Source organism: Amaranthus tricolor, chromosome 3 (genome assembly GCF_026212465.1).
Source record: "Amaranthus tricolor cultivar Red isolate AtriRed21 chromosome 3, ASM2621246v1, whole genome shotgun sequence".
Classification (NCBI taxonomy): domain Eukaryota; kingdom Viridiplantae; phylum Streptophyta; class Magnoliopsida; order Caryophyllales; family Amaranthaceae; genus Amaranthus; species Amaranthus tricolor.
The window spans coordinates 3,117,252-3,138,403 of record NC_080049.1 but is presented as its reverse complement, the minus strand read 5'-3'; the positions used below and the strand labels follow the sequence as shown (position 1 = coordinate 3,138,403).

The window sequence follows — 21,152 nt, the reverse complement described above, 5'->3', positions numbered from 1 at the left end:
TGTTATAAATCCGAATCAAATTTTCACCTAGTTTTAGCAAATTAAGTCCAATTTCAGTTTCCTAATAATATGGAAAAAGGAAGAACACAAGTTCTATACAAAAGAGATTGCATACAGAATATATATATATATATATATATATATATATATATATATATATATATATATATATATATATATATATATATATATATATATATATATATATATAACTAATTGAAATAAATTGATCTGCCTATTAGGGCTGGCAAAAGCTGACCCGACCTGCTAACCTGATCTGAAACCGACTCGAAATTAGCGAGTTTGGGTTTAGATTTTTGAACCAATTAATTAAATGGGTCAATCCAACCAGATCTGTTTATTAAATGGGTTAGGTTCAGGTTGAATATTTAAACCCGAAAAAAACCTGTTTAACCCATTTATTAAATTTAAGACGGATCAACATTTGCCAAATACTTCGTAAAACTAAGATAATACCAATTACCATGTATTGAGGGATTTGTCAGCTGAAGATGATTTTCAATAAAAAAGGAAGTTGTCCCACATCGGCTAAGGGATTCGTCAGCTGAAGATGACTTTTAATAACAAAGGAAGTTGTCCCACATCGGCTATGAAAGATACTAATAAAAGAAAAATTCTTTAAATCACTTCCACAGATCTCATACCAACTTACGCAGCCACGCCGTGAGCACAAAGCGAACTATTCTTTCGCCTTTTACTAAAGAATACCGTGTGCTCGCTGCATTAAGTGGCATACGTTTATTTTTGGAGGAAGCCTTTAATTAAGGTTAAATGGGTCAAATGACCTGAAATATATGAATTTAATGACCTAAAAAAAAAGTAGGTTAAAAGGGCCATTAGCAGGTTGATCCGATATGCTACAGATCAGGTCGGTGTTTCAATTTTTGACCCATTAATTAAATGAGTCAGGTTCATATTAAGGGTTTATTGACCATTATATATGATCCGAACCTGAAAATGACCTAACCCGACCTGTTTGACACCCCTATCTGCTATATCTGATAAAACAATCGGTAATTATTTTTTGTAAGTAAATGAGCATACATCAATTAAAAACCTGACTATTAACTTATTTCGATATTGACCCGATCAATAGTTATCCGTAACCGATAACTACTCGAAAAATAAAGCTCGAATCCGATCTGTACCCGAAAAAACCGAACCAATTAGTAATCGATGACAACCCGAGACCGATTGACACTCGACACAAACTTCAACCGAAACCGAACTGATGCTAACCCGATAGCTTGAATAACCGATCTCTAACCGAACCGTGACTAACCGACTCGACCCGAGTGTAACCCGTTGTAACACACAGCCTAAAAATAACCGATCCGAAATGCAACCGAACCGAATAACACCCGTCCGAAACCGACCCGATCAACCGAATGAACACCTCTACTCCTACATTTCAATTTTGGTACTATTTATTGTTCAAGTTTATATTGCAACTAATATGTAAGTTAAAATATAATCAAGATATAAAATGAAAAAGTAAAGTTAAACGTACCATAGTTAAATGAACAAAATAACACATTAAATTGCGTAAAAAATCAAATATAGTAAGTATAATGAAACGGAAGAAGTATGTTAGAGTACGTATACTCCCTCTGTTATTTAATATTGTTCGCATATGCCATTTTAGTCATTCAACTTGTTGTTTTCATAGACAATATTTCTATTTATGTGATAGTCTCTAGACAAAATTATTTTATTTATTTTTATTTAATATTTTGATAGTATATACTTATGGTCATTACATATTTTGGTCTTTATATTTTTATCTCACTAATTATTTTTATATATTTTAAATATTTATGATATTTATTTTTCTTCCACCAAATTTGTTATTCAATAAATTAATATATCCGCCATCTAAAAAATTATATTTTTAAATTTTTGTGAATGATTTTTTGTGAAAACAACTTTATGAAAAGAAGATAATACTCCCTCTTATTCACCTAATATGTCTTATTTGACTTTTTACCATTTTTATAAGTAGTGAAACAGGACCACATATGAAAGAAAAAATGTAGTGTTTTTAAATTTTGATAGGGGTAAAGTGGGATTAATAATTGTAAAAGTGTGAAAATATTAAGTTCAGTAAGAGTAAAGTTGATAAAAATAATATATCAAAAATAAAAATGAGATATTTAAAGTGACTTGATCCAACATGAAAATAAGAGTTTAACATGGAGGGAATATAATTTAGAGTGGGGTCTTCAAGTTGACTACTAAGATGAATAGCAGGAAACGAAGTCAACACGCTAATTTCCAGTGAGCATATGAGCAGTTGCGATGAAACTCACTTTTGCATACTTTTCAACCATGCCAATGAGTAAATGATAAAAAAAATGCATGTTTGAGAAATCACAAAAACAATACTACCAAAGCCTTAATTCTTAAAAACTATGTTTAACTACATAAATTAATATATTTTGTTTTAATATGAAGGAATTTTGCATGTGACATTTCAGGCAATTACTAAATAAACTTAGAAAAAACATTACACATAAAATAATTCTAGTACTTTTTATTATTTAATAATTTAATTACAACTTTTTTAAATAATAGCCCAAATTTAAATTTCTCATTCAAAAAAGGAGTATTGATAATTCTTAGCTTTATATATTTATCATATTTCTTTATTGCAATCGGGCATTAATTGACAAATTAAATGATTAAACAATATTAATTGCCAAATTTTTGACTTTTTGAACTCTTTTGTTTTCCAAATCCTAAAAGATTACGCATACGTATATTGTATTGGACTAAGATTAACTATTAGATTGGGCTATATAATTACGGCCTTTTTATTCATAACCTTATATTTTCTAAATATGGATGGTTAGGAAATTCAGTTGGTATTGGACGAGACGGCCTCATAATGAGACGGTTAATTTGGGTTGGTTCAATTCACGTATGTGACAATCTAGATATTTTTTTTTTATATTCTGGGCATTTTTCAATTTTGATCTTAAAAGGTATCAATTTTGACCTTTAAGATATCAATTTTCAATATTAATACCTTTCAGGTCAAAATTGATAAATGCCAAAAAAATTAAAATATTGTTACACGCACGTAAAAAGGCCCGGCCCACACTTCATCTTAACTTGCTATGATCTCGTCTAAGTTTTGGGTAGGAAATTTATGTAATGTGTTGCAAACCCTAACATATTACTAATGTTTAAATCAAATTTATGGGTAAATTGTTTTATAGTCTTAGTCCACTCTAAAATTATGTGCAATGATATTTATATTTCTTTATATTCTAATAATACTTAATTCTATTTTTGAAATAAAAAGTTACATACTATTTAAGTGGGAACTATGTGGATGAAGACTTTTTAGCAACTGAATAAAGTTAGTCAACTTTGATAAGTCTTTTAAGTATTCTAACTTGTAAGTCATGTTGTGGTGTTATCTCCTATTATTTTTGTTTTTAAATATTTAAGTGATAGAGATATTTACATAAGAAAATGTAACTATTATTTGCAACTATAATAGACGGAGAAAACAGTTAATGAAGCAACTTAATAATTCCATTACAAGTTGGTTTGACATGTTTATTTAATTTAATTAGTTTATATTCAAATATCATTCCGCTGATTTTGAGTAATGTTTAAATCAAAGTTACAAGTAAGTTTTCTATAGACGGCCTAAAATAGTCTAAAAAAGCGTGCAATAATATGTATATGTATATATATATATATATATATATATATATATATATATATATATATATATATATATATATATATATATATATATATATATATATATATATATATATATATATATATATATATATATATATATATATATATATATATATAGGAGGGATCCAATGAAAATGGGTTGAAAATGAGAAGGGTAAGAAGGACTCTACACCCTTAATTTTACTAAAATAAAAAAAATATATGGTCATGATTGAGCCAAAAACACCTAATTGTAAAATTAACTATATTACATAGAAAAGTAACTATAAAATAATTTTTTTAAATGTTGTTAATTTATAATATAGTATCTTTTTTTATATATAGTAACAAAACAAAATCAAACAAAAATTCTTCTCCTCCTTCTCATTTTAAAATCTTTCTTATTTGATCCTATATATATACGTACTTCTTCTATTCTGAAATACTCGCTACATTTTTATTATTGACACTATTTATTGTTCAATCTTATTTTATATATTGCGACCAATATATAAGAAAAAAATATAGTCAAGTAAAATCTTATTTAAATCGTTTAATCGCATACTCTCACAATATTAACTTTTTATAATTTTTATATTTAAAAGTTGATGACGACAATGACTTCACCATCAAACGTCAAATAAGTTTAGCACTCAAAAATCAACTTGCATGGAAAGACAAAGAAGTTTCGGTACATCATGATTCATTAAATCATTATGAATACAACTTTTTCTACCGATGACCATATAACGACTCCCTCATTTGCTATAATTTTAACGTATTTTTATTTTTTGTTGATTTTCTCGTTTTATATTTTCTTAAAAGGATATATTATTTTTTTGGAAATAACATACTATTTTTTTAATCACATTATATATTTTAATTCTTTTTAAAACTTATTTATACAATGTAATTTTTCTTTATTTAATTTTTACTAAATATTCACCTTTTCTTAGAAATGCCTAACTATTTTACCGTTTTATTGTATTGAAGACATTTAAAATCTTTACTAGTCTACATTCAAATAAAAAAATTTTTGGTAGGAAGTATTGTTTCAAATAAAAAAAGTAAAAATAGTCTTTAAAAGGAGAAACATTTGCCTAGCTCGCTCAAGGATTACAATATAAAGTTTAAGTTGGATGTTTATGTTGCGTCGAAGTTTAGGAAACAACTAATGTAAGTTATTGATAAATGAAAATAATAATTAAATAAACAAGATAAGATTTAAGGTGTTCCACCAACTTTGGGCTTCATCACCAACTTTAAGAGGGAGCAATTAAATTAGAATTTTAAATTATATATTGAAAAAAAGATATTCTTGTGAAATGTTATTAAATTTTTCTTGATGTAAAGTTTTTTAATATATAATTTTTATAATTTTTCATGATGTGTAATCAGAGATATTAAGACTTAAAATTAGCTAAAAATATGTATAAAATATAGAGTGGACAAATATAAAAGAACGAAAGAGAAATTAAAAATGAGATGTTTAAGGTGACTTAATCCAATAAGAAAATAAGACACTTAAAATGAATAACAGAATAAGTGGAAATATAATATAGTGTGGGGTCTTCAAGTTGATTACTAAGACCTGCTGGAAAATACATGTTCTACTCTAATGACGCCAATTTCGAGTGAGCATATGAGCAGTTCGACGATACTCACTTTTGCATACTTTTCAGCCATGCCCATGAGTAAATTTTAACCCAATTAGATACAAAAAAAAAAAAAAGAGAAATCACGAAAACAATAATAAATTATTAAATATTGTATTTGAGTACATAAATTAATATATTTAACTTTAGTGTCAAAGATTTATGCATGTGATGTGACCTTTCAGGCAATCACTAAATATATTTAGGAAAGCATCACACATAAAATAATGTTGGTACTTTTTATTATTTAATAATTTAATTACATTTTTTTAAAAAAAATAGCCCAAATTTATTTCTCATTCAAACAAGGAGTATTTGATAATTCTTGGCTTTATATATTTATCATATTTCTTTATGGCAATCGGGCATTAATTGACAATTAACTGATTTAAACAATAATAATTGCCAAATTTTTGACTTTTTGAACTCTTTTAGCATACCCAATTCCTTTTGGATCTGTCATCTGTTTTCCAAATCCTAAAACATTACGCATAAGTATATTTTATTGGACTAAGATTAACTATTAGATTGGGCTATATAATTACGGCCTTTTTATTCGTAATCTTATATTTTCTAAATATGGATGGTTAGGAAATTCAGTTGGTCTTGGACGAGACGGCCTCTAAATGAGACCGTCAATTTGGGCTGGTTCAATTCGCGCATGTAACAATCTGGACATTTTTTTTTTCATATTCTGGACATTTATCATTTTTGATCTTAAAAGATATTAATTTTAACCTGAAAGATATCAATTTTATCAATTTTGACTTTAAAGGTATCAATTTTCATTATTAATACCTTTCAAGTCAAAATTGATAAATGTCCAAAAATTAAAATATTGTTACACGCACGTGAAATGGCCCGGCCTACACTTCATCTAAACTTGGGATGATCTCGTCTAAGTTTTTGTGTAGGAAATTTAGGCAATGTGTTGCAAACCCTAACATATTACTAATATTTAAACAAATTTATGGGTAAATTGTTTTATAGTCTTAGTCCAATCTAAAATTATGTGCAATGATATTTATATTTCTTTATATTCTAATAAATTACTTAATTCTATTTTTGAAATAAAAAGTTACATACTATTTAAGTGGGAACTATGTGGATAAAGACTTTTTAGCAAGTGAATAAAGTTAGTCAACTTTGAAAAGTCTTTTAAGTATTCTAACTTGAAAGTCATGTTGTGGTGTTTTCTCTTATTATTTTTGTTTTAAAAATATTTAAGTGATAGAGATATTTACATAAGAAAATGTAACTATTATTTGCAAGTATAATAGACGGAGAAAACAGTGAATGAATCAACATAATAATTCCATTATAAGTTGGTTTGACATGTTTATTTATTTTAATTAGTTTATATTTAAATATCATTCCGCTGATTTTGAGTAATGTTTAAATCAAAGTTACAGGTAAGTTTTCTATAGACGGCCTAAAATAGTCTAAAAAAGCGTGCAATTATATATATATATATATATATATATATATATATATATATATATATATATATATATATATATATATATATATATATATAGGAGGGATCCAATGAAAATGGGTTGAAAATGAGAAGGGTAAGAAGGATCCTACACCTTTAATTTCACTAAAATAAAAAAATATATGGTCATGAATCATGATTGAGCCAAAAACACCTAATTGTAAAAGTAACTATGTTACATAGAAAAGTAACTATAAAATAATTTTTTAAAATGTTCTTAATTTATAATATAGTATCCTTTTTTGTATATATAGTAACAAAACAAAATCAAACAAAAATTCTTCTCATCCTTCTCATTTTAAAATCTTTCTTATTTGATCATATATATATATATATATATATATATATATATATATATATATATATATATATATATATATATATATATATATATATATATATATATATATATATATATACACGTACTTTCTCTGTTCTGAAATACTCGCTACATTTTTATTATTGACACTATTTATTGTTCAATCTTATTTTATATATTGCGACCAATATGTAAGAAAAAATATAGTCAAGTGAGATCTTATTTAAATCGTCTAATCGCATACTCTCACAATATTAACTTTTTATAATTTTTGTATTTAAAAGTTGATGACGACAATGACTTCACCATCAAACGTCAAATAAGTTTAGCACTCAAAAATCAACTTGCATGGAAAGACGAAAGAAGTTTCACCGATGACCATATAACGACTCCCTCATTTGCTATAATTTTAACGTATTTTTATTTTGTGTTGATTTTCTCATTTTATATTTTGTTAAAAGGATATATTATTTTTTTGGAAATAACATACTATTTTTTTAATCACATTTATATATTTTAATTCTTTTTAAAATTTATTTATACAATGTAATTTTTCTTTACTTAATTTTTACTAAATTTTCACCTTTTCTTAAAAATGCCTAACTATTTTACCGTTTTATTGTATTGAAGACATTTAAAATATTTACTAGTCTACATTCAAATAAAAAAATTTTTTGGTAGGAACTATTGTTTCAAATAAAAAAAATAAAAATAGTCTTTAAAAGAAGAAACGTTTGCCTCAGATCACTCAAGGATCACAATATAAAGTTTAAGTTGGATGTTTATGTTGCCTCTAAGTTTAGAAAACAACTAATGCAAGTTAATGATAAATGAAAATAATAAATAAATACATAAGACAAGATTTAATGTGGTTCTCTTTAAAATTATGTTTTATTCTCTTTGATGAAAATGTAATTGACTTCTTCAAGGATTTTTTATGGAAAGATCACAGAAAATATTGGGAAATAATATCATCATCGATTAAACTTTTTGACCGATGACCATAAGTGCTCCCTTATACGTTATTTAGTTATATTTTATTTAAAGTTATTTTTTTATTTTGTATATTATTTTTATTTTTAGAAATACACTCACCACTTCATTTTAATATTATTCATGTATTTTAATTTATCTAATTTTTATTGATATAATTTAATCTCTATATTTATTTATTTTTCAAATATTCATTTTTTGCTTAATAATATCTCACTTTCTTAATGATGTTAAATTAAAAGGACAAAAAAGTAATTAACTATTTTACAATTTTATTATTTGGATGACATTATACGGTTTATTTCAAATATGAAAGAAATAAAATAAGTAGAATAATTTCAAATAGAATAATAACAAAAGAAAAATATTTTTTGGTAGGATCTATTTTCAAATAAAAAAAAAGTTATTTTTCATTCCTAATTAATCTTCCTTCTCTTACCTTCTCTATAAAAACACTGCAATATTGAGTTCTCTTTTTCATATACTTCCTTCTCTTTCCTTCTCTATATTGAGTTGTCTTTTGGTATTATTTCTAATTGTCTTCTTTTTTCTTTATTTATACTTCAGTGGTCTCACACTGCAATTTTTTAATGGCTGAGGTATGTTATTTATGTTCTGTTGCTCTCATAACATTCATTCTTCTATTTTATTGATTAAGTTTGGTATATTTTATGCTTAAAGGAGAAATTCAAACATGAGTTTCATAGATATATGATGTATATGAGTTAAATTTATCAAGGTGGGATTTATAGAGGTATTTATTTAGGTCATCGGATTAATTTTAGGTCACAAGTTTTGGGTCGATTTAAGATCGGGTCTTGTGTTCATATTGATGTTTACCTAATTTTAAATTCATTTGAAAGTCTATTTAAATCGAGTTCGATTACAAGGTCGATTGGTCGGATCTATTTTGACCGCGTTTCAAATCTTATAAGAACTTTAATATGTACTTTTTGTAATATTAATTCTTTTTTCATTGTTTTTTATTTTTTTGTTACTAATAGACTGTGTATATGTTGGCTGTTGCTGGTTTTATAATTAATGTGGAGCGATTAATATTGATGCTTGAATGATGTCGGTCCGATTCGCATAATCTAAAATGATCTTAATTCTTCAAGAATTAAAAACTTAGCTAAATATGCCATGTTTATTAAAAAAATAAAAATAAAAATAAAAATAATAAAAAAAAAAAGGTGAATATGCTATGTGCCTTCTCTTGGCATGATAAGATCTAAAGCCAGTTTTGAAAACCAAAAGTGAATCACAAGTAGATCTGCTATTTGATTTAAGATATTTATATGGGTTGGAATGGGATAGACTCCTATTTAAGATAGTATAATAGATTTTTCCATAAAACAAAAAAAAACTTAAATATAAATAGTAGTGTTGAACTTAAATCTTATGAATTTAATTTAAAAGGCATTTCTATGTGTTTTTTTTTTTGTTTAAATAGTCTTTCTTTTCAACGTTTAGTTGGATTTTAATCATCCATTTGATATTTACTTTTATAATCAAAAATTCCTAATCAATCACTGTGATTTGTAAATCACCACAAGAAAAACAAAATTAATATAATAAATTAAATAAAAAAAAGATAAATTAAAACAACAGAATTCTCACCATATTAAATCCTACCACATAAGGTTGATTTTTTAACATCACAAATAACCTTTATTTACTAAGACCTTCTCCTTTTGATATTACTATATATATCAAATCCTTTTGATAGTCAATCAAGAAGCTCTTTCTTTACAAAAATGAGCAAAATGTTCAATCTCTCATGAATAAATGAAACGTTGGCCCGCTCCAGACGGTTAATAGGTTGAATTTTTAGAAGCAAATTTTTATATGTTTTTTGCATCATTCGATATTTTGCAATGGGCTGATTTTTTGTTTTGGTATTTAATTATTGTCATTTCTACTTAGGTAATTTTCTCATGACTAATATTCAATTCACTTTTTTATGTTACTATTAAAATTTAATTAATAAATTAAATTGAATAATTATAAACTTAATAAATAAAAAATTTAAGTACTTTAAAATATTAAAAATAATAATTTTTATTCTGACAACTAATTTTGCAAAAAATGTGCCACGCATTATTTTTCCTTGTATGCAATACAAAATGTGAATGAAGAATCAAATTATTATTCTCTACTATTGAATGTATTTGTCGCATTTGTTTTTTGGATTCCATTGATTAATCACTTTTAATATATATTATATTTTTAATCTTTAAATTAAAATATAGTCAAGTGAAATCTTGTTTTATTCATTTCAATATAAATGTTATTTTCAGGTATTTATAATTTTTAATTATATACAATTAGAAAAATGTAAAAATAAAAAATATATTAAATAGAGTACTAAAAGTAAATGGATAATAAAAAGAAGTATTGAATATGTTTCATACTTCCCCTGTTCTACAATTTTGTCTTACTTTCTTTCTTTTATATTGTCTCATCAAATTATCCTTATTTTTAATTTAGCGAAGATCCAAAATAACTATTTTTAACATTCATCCATATATTTAACAAAAGATTTCCGATGACATTTACGTATGTCTCTACTTTCCCATGAAATATTACTTTACTCATTTTTCTTAATTGCCATTGGGGCAAAATTGGTGGGACGAAGAAAGTGTATTGCTATTGTTTACCTTAGCTTTTCTAATAATTATTGTAACATGCTTTGGCTGGATACTTACTAGTATCATATGAATCAGGGGCTACTCCCGAAATTGGGTTCTTTGAACGACTCCATTGTGGTACAAAAGTTAGAGACCCTGGAAGAGAAGATGAAGAGACTAACTGCACGAAAAGATGATATTTGTGCAGAATGTAATCAAGCTGAGTTACAAGCTGGGAAAAGAAAAAGACAAGAAGTTATTGATTGGTTGGATACTTACAAACTCAAAAGATCTAAGTTTGAAAGTATTGTGGACGAATTCCAGAAATCAAGAGGGTTTTTCACCAATATGCAACTCAATGATCGCATAAACGTAATGACAAAAGAGGTTGATGATCTTTTTCAGGTGAGTGACTTTCCAAATGGTTTGGTACTCGATGATCCTAAGACTAAGGAAGTGCCATTTTATCCCGAACCATTGTATGGTGAGCTTTTCCAGAAAAATGTTCGAATGATTCGAGAATGGCTTGATGATCATCCTTTAGCATATTCAATTGGGGTTCTTGGTATGGGAGGTATAGGGAAGACCACGCTCATGAAAAACATATACAATCAGCTACTGGGTGATTACAAATCAGGGCGTGTTATTTGGGTAACAGTTTCAAGTGATTGCAATTTGTACATGTTACAGGAAAAAGTTGCAAAAGAGATTGGTGTAGAGCTTTCTAGTAAGGTACATACTGATAAGAGAGCTTCTGAATTACATCATTCTTTTGTCATGATGAAGAAGAATGTGGTGCTTTTTCTTGATGATGTGTGGGAAAAGTTTCAATTGAGTTCTATTGGCATTCCAAATAAAGAGAATGGATGTAAGATTAACATCATCCTTAGCACTAGAAAAGAAGACGTGTGCCGAATGACGGGGTGTAAGAATTATGTCATTCGAGTTCAAGTTCTTTCAGAGCATGAGGCATGGGATTTGTTTAAGAACAAGCTCGAGACTTATGATGATCTTTGTTTTGAGGGCCAAGAAATAGCAAAATTAGTGGCTAAGGAGTGTGCGTGTTTGCCGCTTGCAACCATTGTCATAGCTCGTAGTATGATAGGCGTTTTTGACGTGCTAGTGTGGAAAAATGCTTTAGCTGAGTTGAAAAATCCAAGTAGGGTGCATGAAGACATGGATGAAAAGGTGCTTCAGAAACTAAAATTCAGCTATGATCGCCTCAATAATGAGCTTCTAAAACAGTGTTTCTTAAGTTGTGTGCTATATCCAGAAGATTTATTTATATTTAATGAAGCTTTAATAGAGTATTGGATTATGGAAGGAATGTTGGATGATAAAGGGAGCAGGTTAGAGAAAAAGTACAAAGGCCATGACATCTTAGAAAAACTAAAAAACTCATGCTTATTGGAATATGCTAGAGATGACTGTGTGAAGATGCATGATGCGGTGAGAGAAATGGCTATTTCGATCACAAATTGTTGTCCACGTTTTCTAGTAAAATCAGGAAAACAATTGCAGGAAGTACCAGAAGAAGGATTATGGAGTCGAGATCTAGTGAAAGTCTCACTGAGCGACAATTATGACATCACAGTGATTCCATATGGTATGGCACCTCGGACTCCAAATCTCACAGTGCTCAAGCTTGATCACACTTCTTTAACGAAGATCCCAGAATCTTTCTTTGATCATATGAGGGCTCTTAAAATTCTTGATTTGTGTAATACTAAAATTAAAAGGGTGCCAGAAGGTATTTCAAAGTTGGAAAATTTAAGGGCACTCTTACTTCATGGCTGTTCGGAGCTAACTTATTTGCCATCACTGGAAAAGCTTACAAATCTAAGAGTGTTGGACTTGGATCGCAACTACAAGCTTGAAGAAAATGTGAGAGGAATAGAAAGATTAGAGAAGCTAGAGAAGGTATACTGCCGTTGGATTATAAATGATGATATGACTGGTTTTAATGGGCTTATACAACGTTTACATCATTTAAGTTGCTACAGGTTCTGGCTTACATCACATGATCATTTTGATGTCAACGATAGTCCATTCAATAGAATATCGTGGCTTACAGGATATCAAGAAAGTGAGAGGATGGTGTGTATCACAGGTGTAGAATTTGGAGAGGAGACAAGTCTACTTCCTACTTCAATTGAGGTGCTTTTAATTGACGAATGTAATATAAAGGGGAAAAGAGCATTGACAGATATTTCCCCCTCCTTGGTAAACCAGGTTATCATAACAGAATGTATAGGGTTAGAATATATATTTACCGGGACGCAACAACTAGATAGCCTTCAAAAATTACAAATCGATGAGTCGTCTGATTTGACAAGGATAGTAGAATTCTGTAGCTGCTCCTTTTTCCAACTTGAAGTTCTACATATATTCAAATGTCCAAAACTAAAGGAGATGTTTCCATTCAGCAAGCATTGGAACCTCCCCAACTTGCGCTCCTTAATGGTGAGTAATTGTGATTTATTGGAGCGTATATTTGAATCAAACAACGGTACTCTACCCAATCTTGTTCTTTCTATTCCTAGATTAGAACTACTACTTTTAAATTGCCTACCAAAGTTGCACTGCATATATGAGGGGCTAATTGTTTTTTATTATAAAAAAAGGGTACTCTACATAGATGAATGTCCAGAGTTGCGGGTGTTGAATGATATAAAACACATAATATGCCCTGCATCACCGTCTACATTAGCTTCCATTTCCAAAGATGCAGAATTTTGGGAGATCTTTCAGCAGTATGAACCCCTAAATGTTACCCAGATTTCTCATAAAATCAATGAAATTCTCGAATGGGATGCAGCTTTATCACTCTCCCTTTCTTAATTTTCAAGTATGTACGTTGTGAAGTAATAGCAGATATTGTATTTTAGATTAACATATTATTTGAAACTAAGTTTGTCAAGTAATATATTACTGTTGGAAGGTGTGATTATGAACTTGAATTTTTCATAGAAAATCTTGGATTTGAGTGATGTTTTACATCTCAAAGTGATGATATTCAAAACATTGCCATAAACTTGTTGCATTTATTTATTTATTTTTCAATTTCAATATTTATTTTATTTATTTTTTCAATTCTCAACTACAATTAAATTCCATTAAATTGCAATTTTTAATTAATTTAGCCTCCTGAACATCAAATCGTATTGCCAAAATTATTTTTTCAAACAATAAAAGATAAAAAAAATAAGAATTTTGATAAAATCGAAATTTGATATCCAATATACGATCTAAGGTAAATCGGATTTCCCGTTTATTCGAACCGGTACTAGATCATGATTTTTACTATCCGAAAAACTAAATATTTGAATCGATTTGAAAATCAATTTGAACGCCCCTAGTCTCCTCTATTTATGGGCCAGTGTGAATATTTAGAATATTTTCCACTAATAAATAAATGTCAATTCTATTATATTTAGTAACTATATTAAAACATTTTTTACTCAAGAAAATGAAATCTAGATATAAATAATCAAGAAATATACTATAAATGTAACGGTCCGGTTTAAGTGATCCGGAAATCCATATGAAAATACAAATTCCGATTCACCTTTTTGGACTCTAGAGAAGACTTTTCTCTAGGACCGTCAACGTTCCGTCGATAAAGAAATATAGATAAACAGAAAACAAGACCAATGTGAAAGATAATAAGTCAGCGGAAACTCTAACGTACAACTCGAGAGCCTAGAGGCCTCTAAACAAACTAATTGAAATAGCGGAAGCGAAAAGAAACTATCTCTTTTGTTACATTAATTACAGAGATTCTGTCTATTCATAATCTAATATAAAAGATAATACATAGTCTTGCTTATTACGGGTTCTACGTCAAGATCTCACTCCAGACCCCACCTGCAATCAACCTACTAGTCGTCGTAAGACAACACATAGTAGGTTCCAAAGAAACAAACCAATACACGTCAGAGACATCATACAATTATCAATCAGGTTGAAAACAAGCAAATTGTTCATCCTAGCATGCATAGGCTCTAATACATTTATTATTAATGAAACCCAACTTGTAACGTTGCCCGTCCTGTTCGGGTCGTTCAAGTACAAACCATTCATCATTAGATAATTCCAACTTGTAACGTTGCCCGTCCTGTTCGGGTCGTTCAAGTACAAATTCAAATGTTTTTGGAGGAGTACACTTGGGAGAGCTAATCCCAAGGCAACCACCGACCTAAGACGTTGCCCGTCCTGTTCGGGTCGCTAAAGGCTAAAGTATGCATACCCCCATGGTGACCGTAATAATCCAAAACTGTCATGGGAACAATAATTATAATAATCCAAACCAATCGTTAACCCCTTTGGGTAACATAACCAAACGTCAACCCCTTTGGGTGACAAACACATAAATTCTAAATTTTCAATTAATTTCTTTCAAATTATTTGAGGTGTCTAATCCTTATGTGATTTACAAAGCCTCGATTAGAAATGAAACAACACTACTTGCACAACCACATAAACAGTATGGTCTAAGCGCTGCAACCAAACAACGTTTAAGCACGATAAGAATTTCGCCCTCTTATGAATCGAGGTCCTAAATAACACACACACAAAACGATCACGTATTAGAACGTGTTTACACATTTAATCCACTCCATACTACTAAGATATTACTAAGACTTGATAATTTTAAATGTTTTCATCCAATTTTCAATGATTCCAAATTTAATTTCTGACCAGAAACTTTATTGGCCATTTCGGACAGTTTAGAAAATTCAAATGAAAAATCCGACTTCACCACTGCGTCCGGAATGCATCAATTACCTTGGGTACCAAATTTCATAATTTCTAACATCCGATTACTATTTTTAATTATTTCAAGCGTTTAACGGGTTTTTTTTAACGCATCGGATACATAAACCAACAACGGAACCCGACTAACGTTTCCGGATCGGCACCAATGCCGAGGCAGCAGCTGCTGTCCAACACTCCCATTATATTATTATTATTATTATTATTATTATTATTATTATTATATATATTCATTATTCAAATTACTAACTCTTTTAATCTCACGACCAAAATAATCTAACAAGACCAATATCACAATGACTACAATAAAACAAACAAGACAAATTTTTCTATCACACAACCACTTGATAATTCCACATATATATTATTTCACAAAACCCCGTTCAACAAAACATAAGAGTCATCAAATAAAAGAAATATGTCCATCCACAAGATCTTTCAAGAGACTTTAAAACATTTCACAAACTATGATAATTAAATTAAATACTTAATTCTCTTAACAAATTATAATTCTTGTAGAGAATCATAAACCAAATCATCCTTTTTAAATTAAGACATATATAAATTCACATTCCTTCAAGCAAATCAAATTTTGTTAATGGATTTATATATTCTTGGATGACTACACTACTTGATCCATACTATTTAAATTCCTACTAACAAATTGTAATTTAGTTAGAGAAATATAAATCATAAAAGAATTTATTTAAATATCAATATAAACTTAATTCTTATAATAATTTAAACATTGTTAAAGAATATAAATCAAGAAACATAACTTAATCCTTTTAACAAAATTAAAGTTTATTAAAGGATTATTAGAGAAAATTATATATATATAAAAAAAAATATACTCAATCCTCCAAAAAGTCGATATCATCATACACAAAGATAAATATATACATATAATTCACCTTAGAAATCTTGTATATAAAATTTTTTTCTTAATTAACAATTCAATTAACTTACCCCTTAGATCAAAAGATTGAATTGAACAAACCAAATTTTTTTTTTCTTTGTGAAAACCGAAACCAAGAGCAAGGGAAGGAAAAAATTTTTCTGATTTTTGTGATCAATTTTGGGGATTAAGAATGTGAAGACTTCAATTGAGGTTTAAAGGATTAATAGGAATTATTAATCACTTATTGTGCCATAAAACCCAATTATGAGAGGAGTTACAAAACTCCTCCCATTCCCTATACTCAACTGGCTACCCCCTTCCCATTCCCTCCTTAATTTTTTTTTGTTAATTAATTAATTAATTGAGTAATTATTATATTATTGTTAAAACAGAAAAGAAACGTCACGCGATAAAACTCGTTACCGTTAAAATTTAAACTTACTTCGTTTCTTATAATTAACCATGTAAAATAACATAATTCAATATTACGTATTTATTTTATTTTGTTATACTTTATTTTATTATATTTTATTTATTTTTTAAATCCGATAAATTACGGGGTGTTATAATAAATTAATAATATATATATTATATAAATTCAACGATCTTCAAAAAAAAATATAGAGAGAAAATAGAGCAAATTAATAACACCTATTATGGGATTTCTTTGTTTTTTCATTTTTAAAAATAACGTAAACACATACCAATGCACTTTTATTTTTAAAAAAACACAAAATTAAATCAAATTTGCTACCTTTAAAAATTCCAAGCTATTTTCAAAATGCACATTCCATCAAAACAATTTGGCAGGAAAGATTCAAACCAAACACATGCAAGAATCACATAGTTGAACAGCTAGCTAATTCTTTTGTTTAGTTAGAGACTATAGTCTCGAGGGCCGTTTGGTTGTTACAAAATAACAGACCCAATAAATATAGTTGGAAAACAAATTTTTTAGGAATTCCAATTAGCATATGGGTATGTATAGTGATGAGTTTGGTTACAAGTTTACCAAAATATCTTAAATATTTTTATCTTTTAATTACTTTTTCTAGGATCTTCTATTAAATTATCTTAGATATTTTCATTTTTTAATTCTTTAGTTTAGATGTTTTTAGGTTTAATTAAAATTCTAGATTTTTCTAGATTAATTTAACACTCCCCCTATTTTGAAAAATCTTGAACTCTGAGTTGTCTTCAGAACTCGATAAATCTATCAGTTGATATGGGTTTTTTTGAAAATGTCTGCGAGCTGCTCCCCTGTCTTGCAGAATTGTAGTTCGATCTCTTTCTTGTCTACTAACTCACGAATTTAGTGATGTCGTATCTCGATGTGTTTTGATCTGCTATGAAACACTGGATTCTTCATCATTGCTATTGTTGACATGTTGTCGCAGAACATTGTAGTTGGTGTCTCTTGCTTATGTTGTAGATCGATTAATATCCTTCTGAGCCAGACTACTTCACATGCTGCACTTGTTGCTGCAATGTACTCTGCTTCTGCTGATGATAAAGCTACTGTCGCTTGTTTTTTTTGATGACCATGAGACCACCTTGTTCCTAAGCTGAAATATGTACCCGCTTGTACTTTTTCTATCATCCACGCTTCCAGCCTAGTCGCTATCGGTGTATCCTGTGAGCTTGAAATCTTTCTCAGTTTCGTACATGATCCCATAGCTTTTCGTTCCCTTAATGTATCTGAGAATCCTCTTTGCTGCTGTTAGATGATCCTTGCTCGGTTCACTCATGAACCTGGATACGATGCTATGAGATAAATAAGTAAGCCGACCAAGCTTCGATGCATTGCTTCGTCGAATTTTGGTTTGCCATCGTACTGTGATAACTTCTCACTAATTGCCATTGGTGTAGCCAGCGGTTTACATTCACCCATGTTGAATTTCTTGAGAAGGTCTTCTGCATATTTCTTTTGTGATAGAAATATTCTTCCTGGGATTTGTTTGATTTGTATGCCAAGGAAGTATTTCATTGTACCAAGGTCTGTCTTTTTAAATTCTTCGATCATTGTTGGATGTGTGCCTGTATAGATTAGATCATTCACATACAGGCATAAAATGAGAAAGTTTTTACCTTGTGTCTTGATGTATAGTGAAGGTTCACTTGGATTCTTGATGAAACCATGCTGGAGAACATAATCGTCGATGTTGCTGTTCCACGCTAGGGGTGCTTGTTTGAGTCCGTACAGAGCTTTTCGAAGGCGGGATACTTTGTCTTCTTTGCCTTTGATGACGTATCCCTGCGGTTGCTCGACGTACACTTCTTCTTCGAGTTCTCCATTTAGAAATGCTGATTTGACATCGAGCTGAAAGACTGGTAGCTGATGTTGTGTTGCTAATGCCAGGACTGTTCTGATTGTCTCCATGTGGAAAACTGAAGCATATGTTTCGTTGAAGTCGATTACTGGTTGTTGCGCATATCCCTTTGCTACGAGCCTTGCTTTGTACTTGTTGATGGAGCCATCATTGTTATGTTTCATCTTGTAGACCCACTTGAGTGCGCTGACTTCCTTGTCTTGTGGTTTGTCTACAAGTTCCCATGTGTGATTCTTCTCGATCATTTTGATTTCTTCGTTCATAGCCTCAATCCATGTTTCTTCTTGTGCTGCTTCTTGAAATGTTTGTGACTCACTAGAGAAGAGAGCCATCATTGCTTGGTCACAATGGTAATCTTGTAGCCATGATGGCGGTTGTCGATCTCGTGTTGATCTTCGAGCTTCTTGATGTTGAAGAGTTGAACGTGATGTTTGGTTTCTTGAGCTTGGGGATGATCTTGTACTTCCAGGTGTGCTTGGACTCGGAGATGATGGGTTTGTTGGTTGGTCTGCTTCGTCTTCTTCACTTGCATCTCTTGGGAGAGTATCTCCTTCGCGAGCATCAATTTCTTTTTCTTTTCACGTCCATTCGGCTGCTTCGTTAATAATTACGTCTCTAGAGATGATTAATTCTTTAGATTCAGGCTTGTTATAACGCCCGAATTTCCTCCCGCAGGGGTGTTACACTTGTAGAGCCGATATCCTTTTGTTTCGTGACTGTATCCAATGAATATGCATTTTTCTCCCTTCTCATCGAGCTTTTCCCGATTCCGGAACACTTTTAGGTTCTCTACTCTTGGATTTCTCTTGTGCCAAGCTTCATATGGTGTTAAATCCTTAACTGCTTTTGTGGGAGATCTATTGAGGATATATACTGCCGTGTGAATAGTTTCGGCCCAGTATCTTTTGGGTAGATGTTTACCCTGCATCATGCTACAGGCCATCTATGCTATAGTGCGGTTTTTCATTTCTGCGACACCATTTTGTTGAGGTGTATGTCTTACTGGAAGTTCTCTTTTAATTCCATGCTTCTTACAGAAGCTGTTGAATTCATTGGTTGTAAATTCTCCGCCATGATCCGTTCTAAGAATCTTAAGAGAATGCCCATTTTGATTTTCTCTGAGGGCTTTGAATTGCATGAAGTTGGAAAAAGCTTCTGATTTTTTTTTCTCTAGGAAATATACTCACATCATGTGGGAGTAGTCATCTACAAACAAAAGAAAATATCTTTTTCCACTGAGAGACAGATTCTTGATAGAACCTCAAATATTTGCATGAACAAGCTTTAGAGGAGCCTTGGCCCTCCAAGATGCGGTAGGAAATGGCAATCTGTGCATCTTGCCATACTTCATGCCTTGGCAAATTTTTCTTTCATTTTTTATTGATGGTAGTCTAATTACCATTTCTTTTTGTTTTAATAGTTTTAGACTGTTAAAATTTAGATGTCCGAATCTCAAATGCCATCAGGTAGATTCATCATTTATTGAGATTAAAGCCAACTTTTCTTCAAATTCCATTGTTGGAAGATTGAACATATATTAAATTTCAGCACAAACAAACTTTAAACGATCGTCATTTCTTGTTCGGTTATCGGAGTTGGGCATGTAATATATCATTGGAAAGATCTTGAAGTCTAGGTTCTAATGCCGTAAATATTGCAGTAATGTGATTTTCCTATCAAAAGTTTCGGCCAAAAGAGTGATTATGTATCAAATTTCAACACAAAACGTGTGATTATGTTTATTTTCCGATTTTAAAAAATTATTTTCTTTTTTAAATTAATAATTTTTATTTTAATTTAATAATTATTAATAAATTTAGTTTAGTAGTAATAATGGTTGATTTTATAATTAAAAATAAATTTAAGAACATTTTAGTAATTTTATTATAAAGGGGTGGCAATGTAATAAAAAAATGGCAAAATTAAAGGATTGAGATATTTTTGGAGTATAAATAACAACTACTCTCTCCTATCACTATCAGTCCCTATGAGATCTAATCAATAGCAAATGGTGTAAAGAATAAGTAGAGGTGTTCATTCGGTTGATCGGGTCGGTTTCGGACGGGTGTTATTCGGTTCGGTTGTATTTCGGATCGGTTATTTTTCGGCTGTGTGTTACAACGGGTCGCACTCGGGTCGAGTCGGTTAGTCACGGTTCGGTTGGAGATCGGTTATTCAAGCTATCGGGTTTGCATCAGTTCGGTGTCGGTTGAAGTTCGTGTCGAGTGTCAATCGGTCTCGGGTTGTCATCGATTACTAAGTGGTTCGGTTTTTTCGGGTACAGATCGGGTTCGAGCTTTATTTTTCGAGTAGTTATCGGTTACGGACAA

General features: G+C 29.8%; 1 protein-coding gene and 1 non-coding gene across 2 annotated transcripts; both read left to right on the top strand.

Moving 5' to 3' along the window:
- Nucleotides 1–675: 675 nt before the first annotated feature.
- Nucleotides 676–791, top strand: LOC130809528 (U5 spliceosomal RNA). Its single transcript, XR_009040832.1, has one exon. It is a non-coding gene; the product is annotated as a U5 spliceosomal RNA (small nuclear RNA).
- Nucleotides 792–8,627: 7,836 nt separating this feature from the next.
- On the top strand, nt 8,628–13,849 carry LOC130807860 (disease resistance protein SUMM2-like). Its single transcript, XM_057673233.1, has 2 exons — nt 8,628–8,784; nt 10,912–13,849. The coding sequence occupies exons 1-2, from the start codon at nt 8,776–8,778 to the stop codon at nt 13,654–13,656; spliced, it is 2,754 nt and encodes a 917-aa protein (XP_057529216.1). The 5' UTR covers nt 8,628–8,775; the 3' UTR covers nt 13,657–13,849.
- Nucleotides 13,850–21,152: the final 7,303 nt, after the last annotated feature.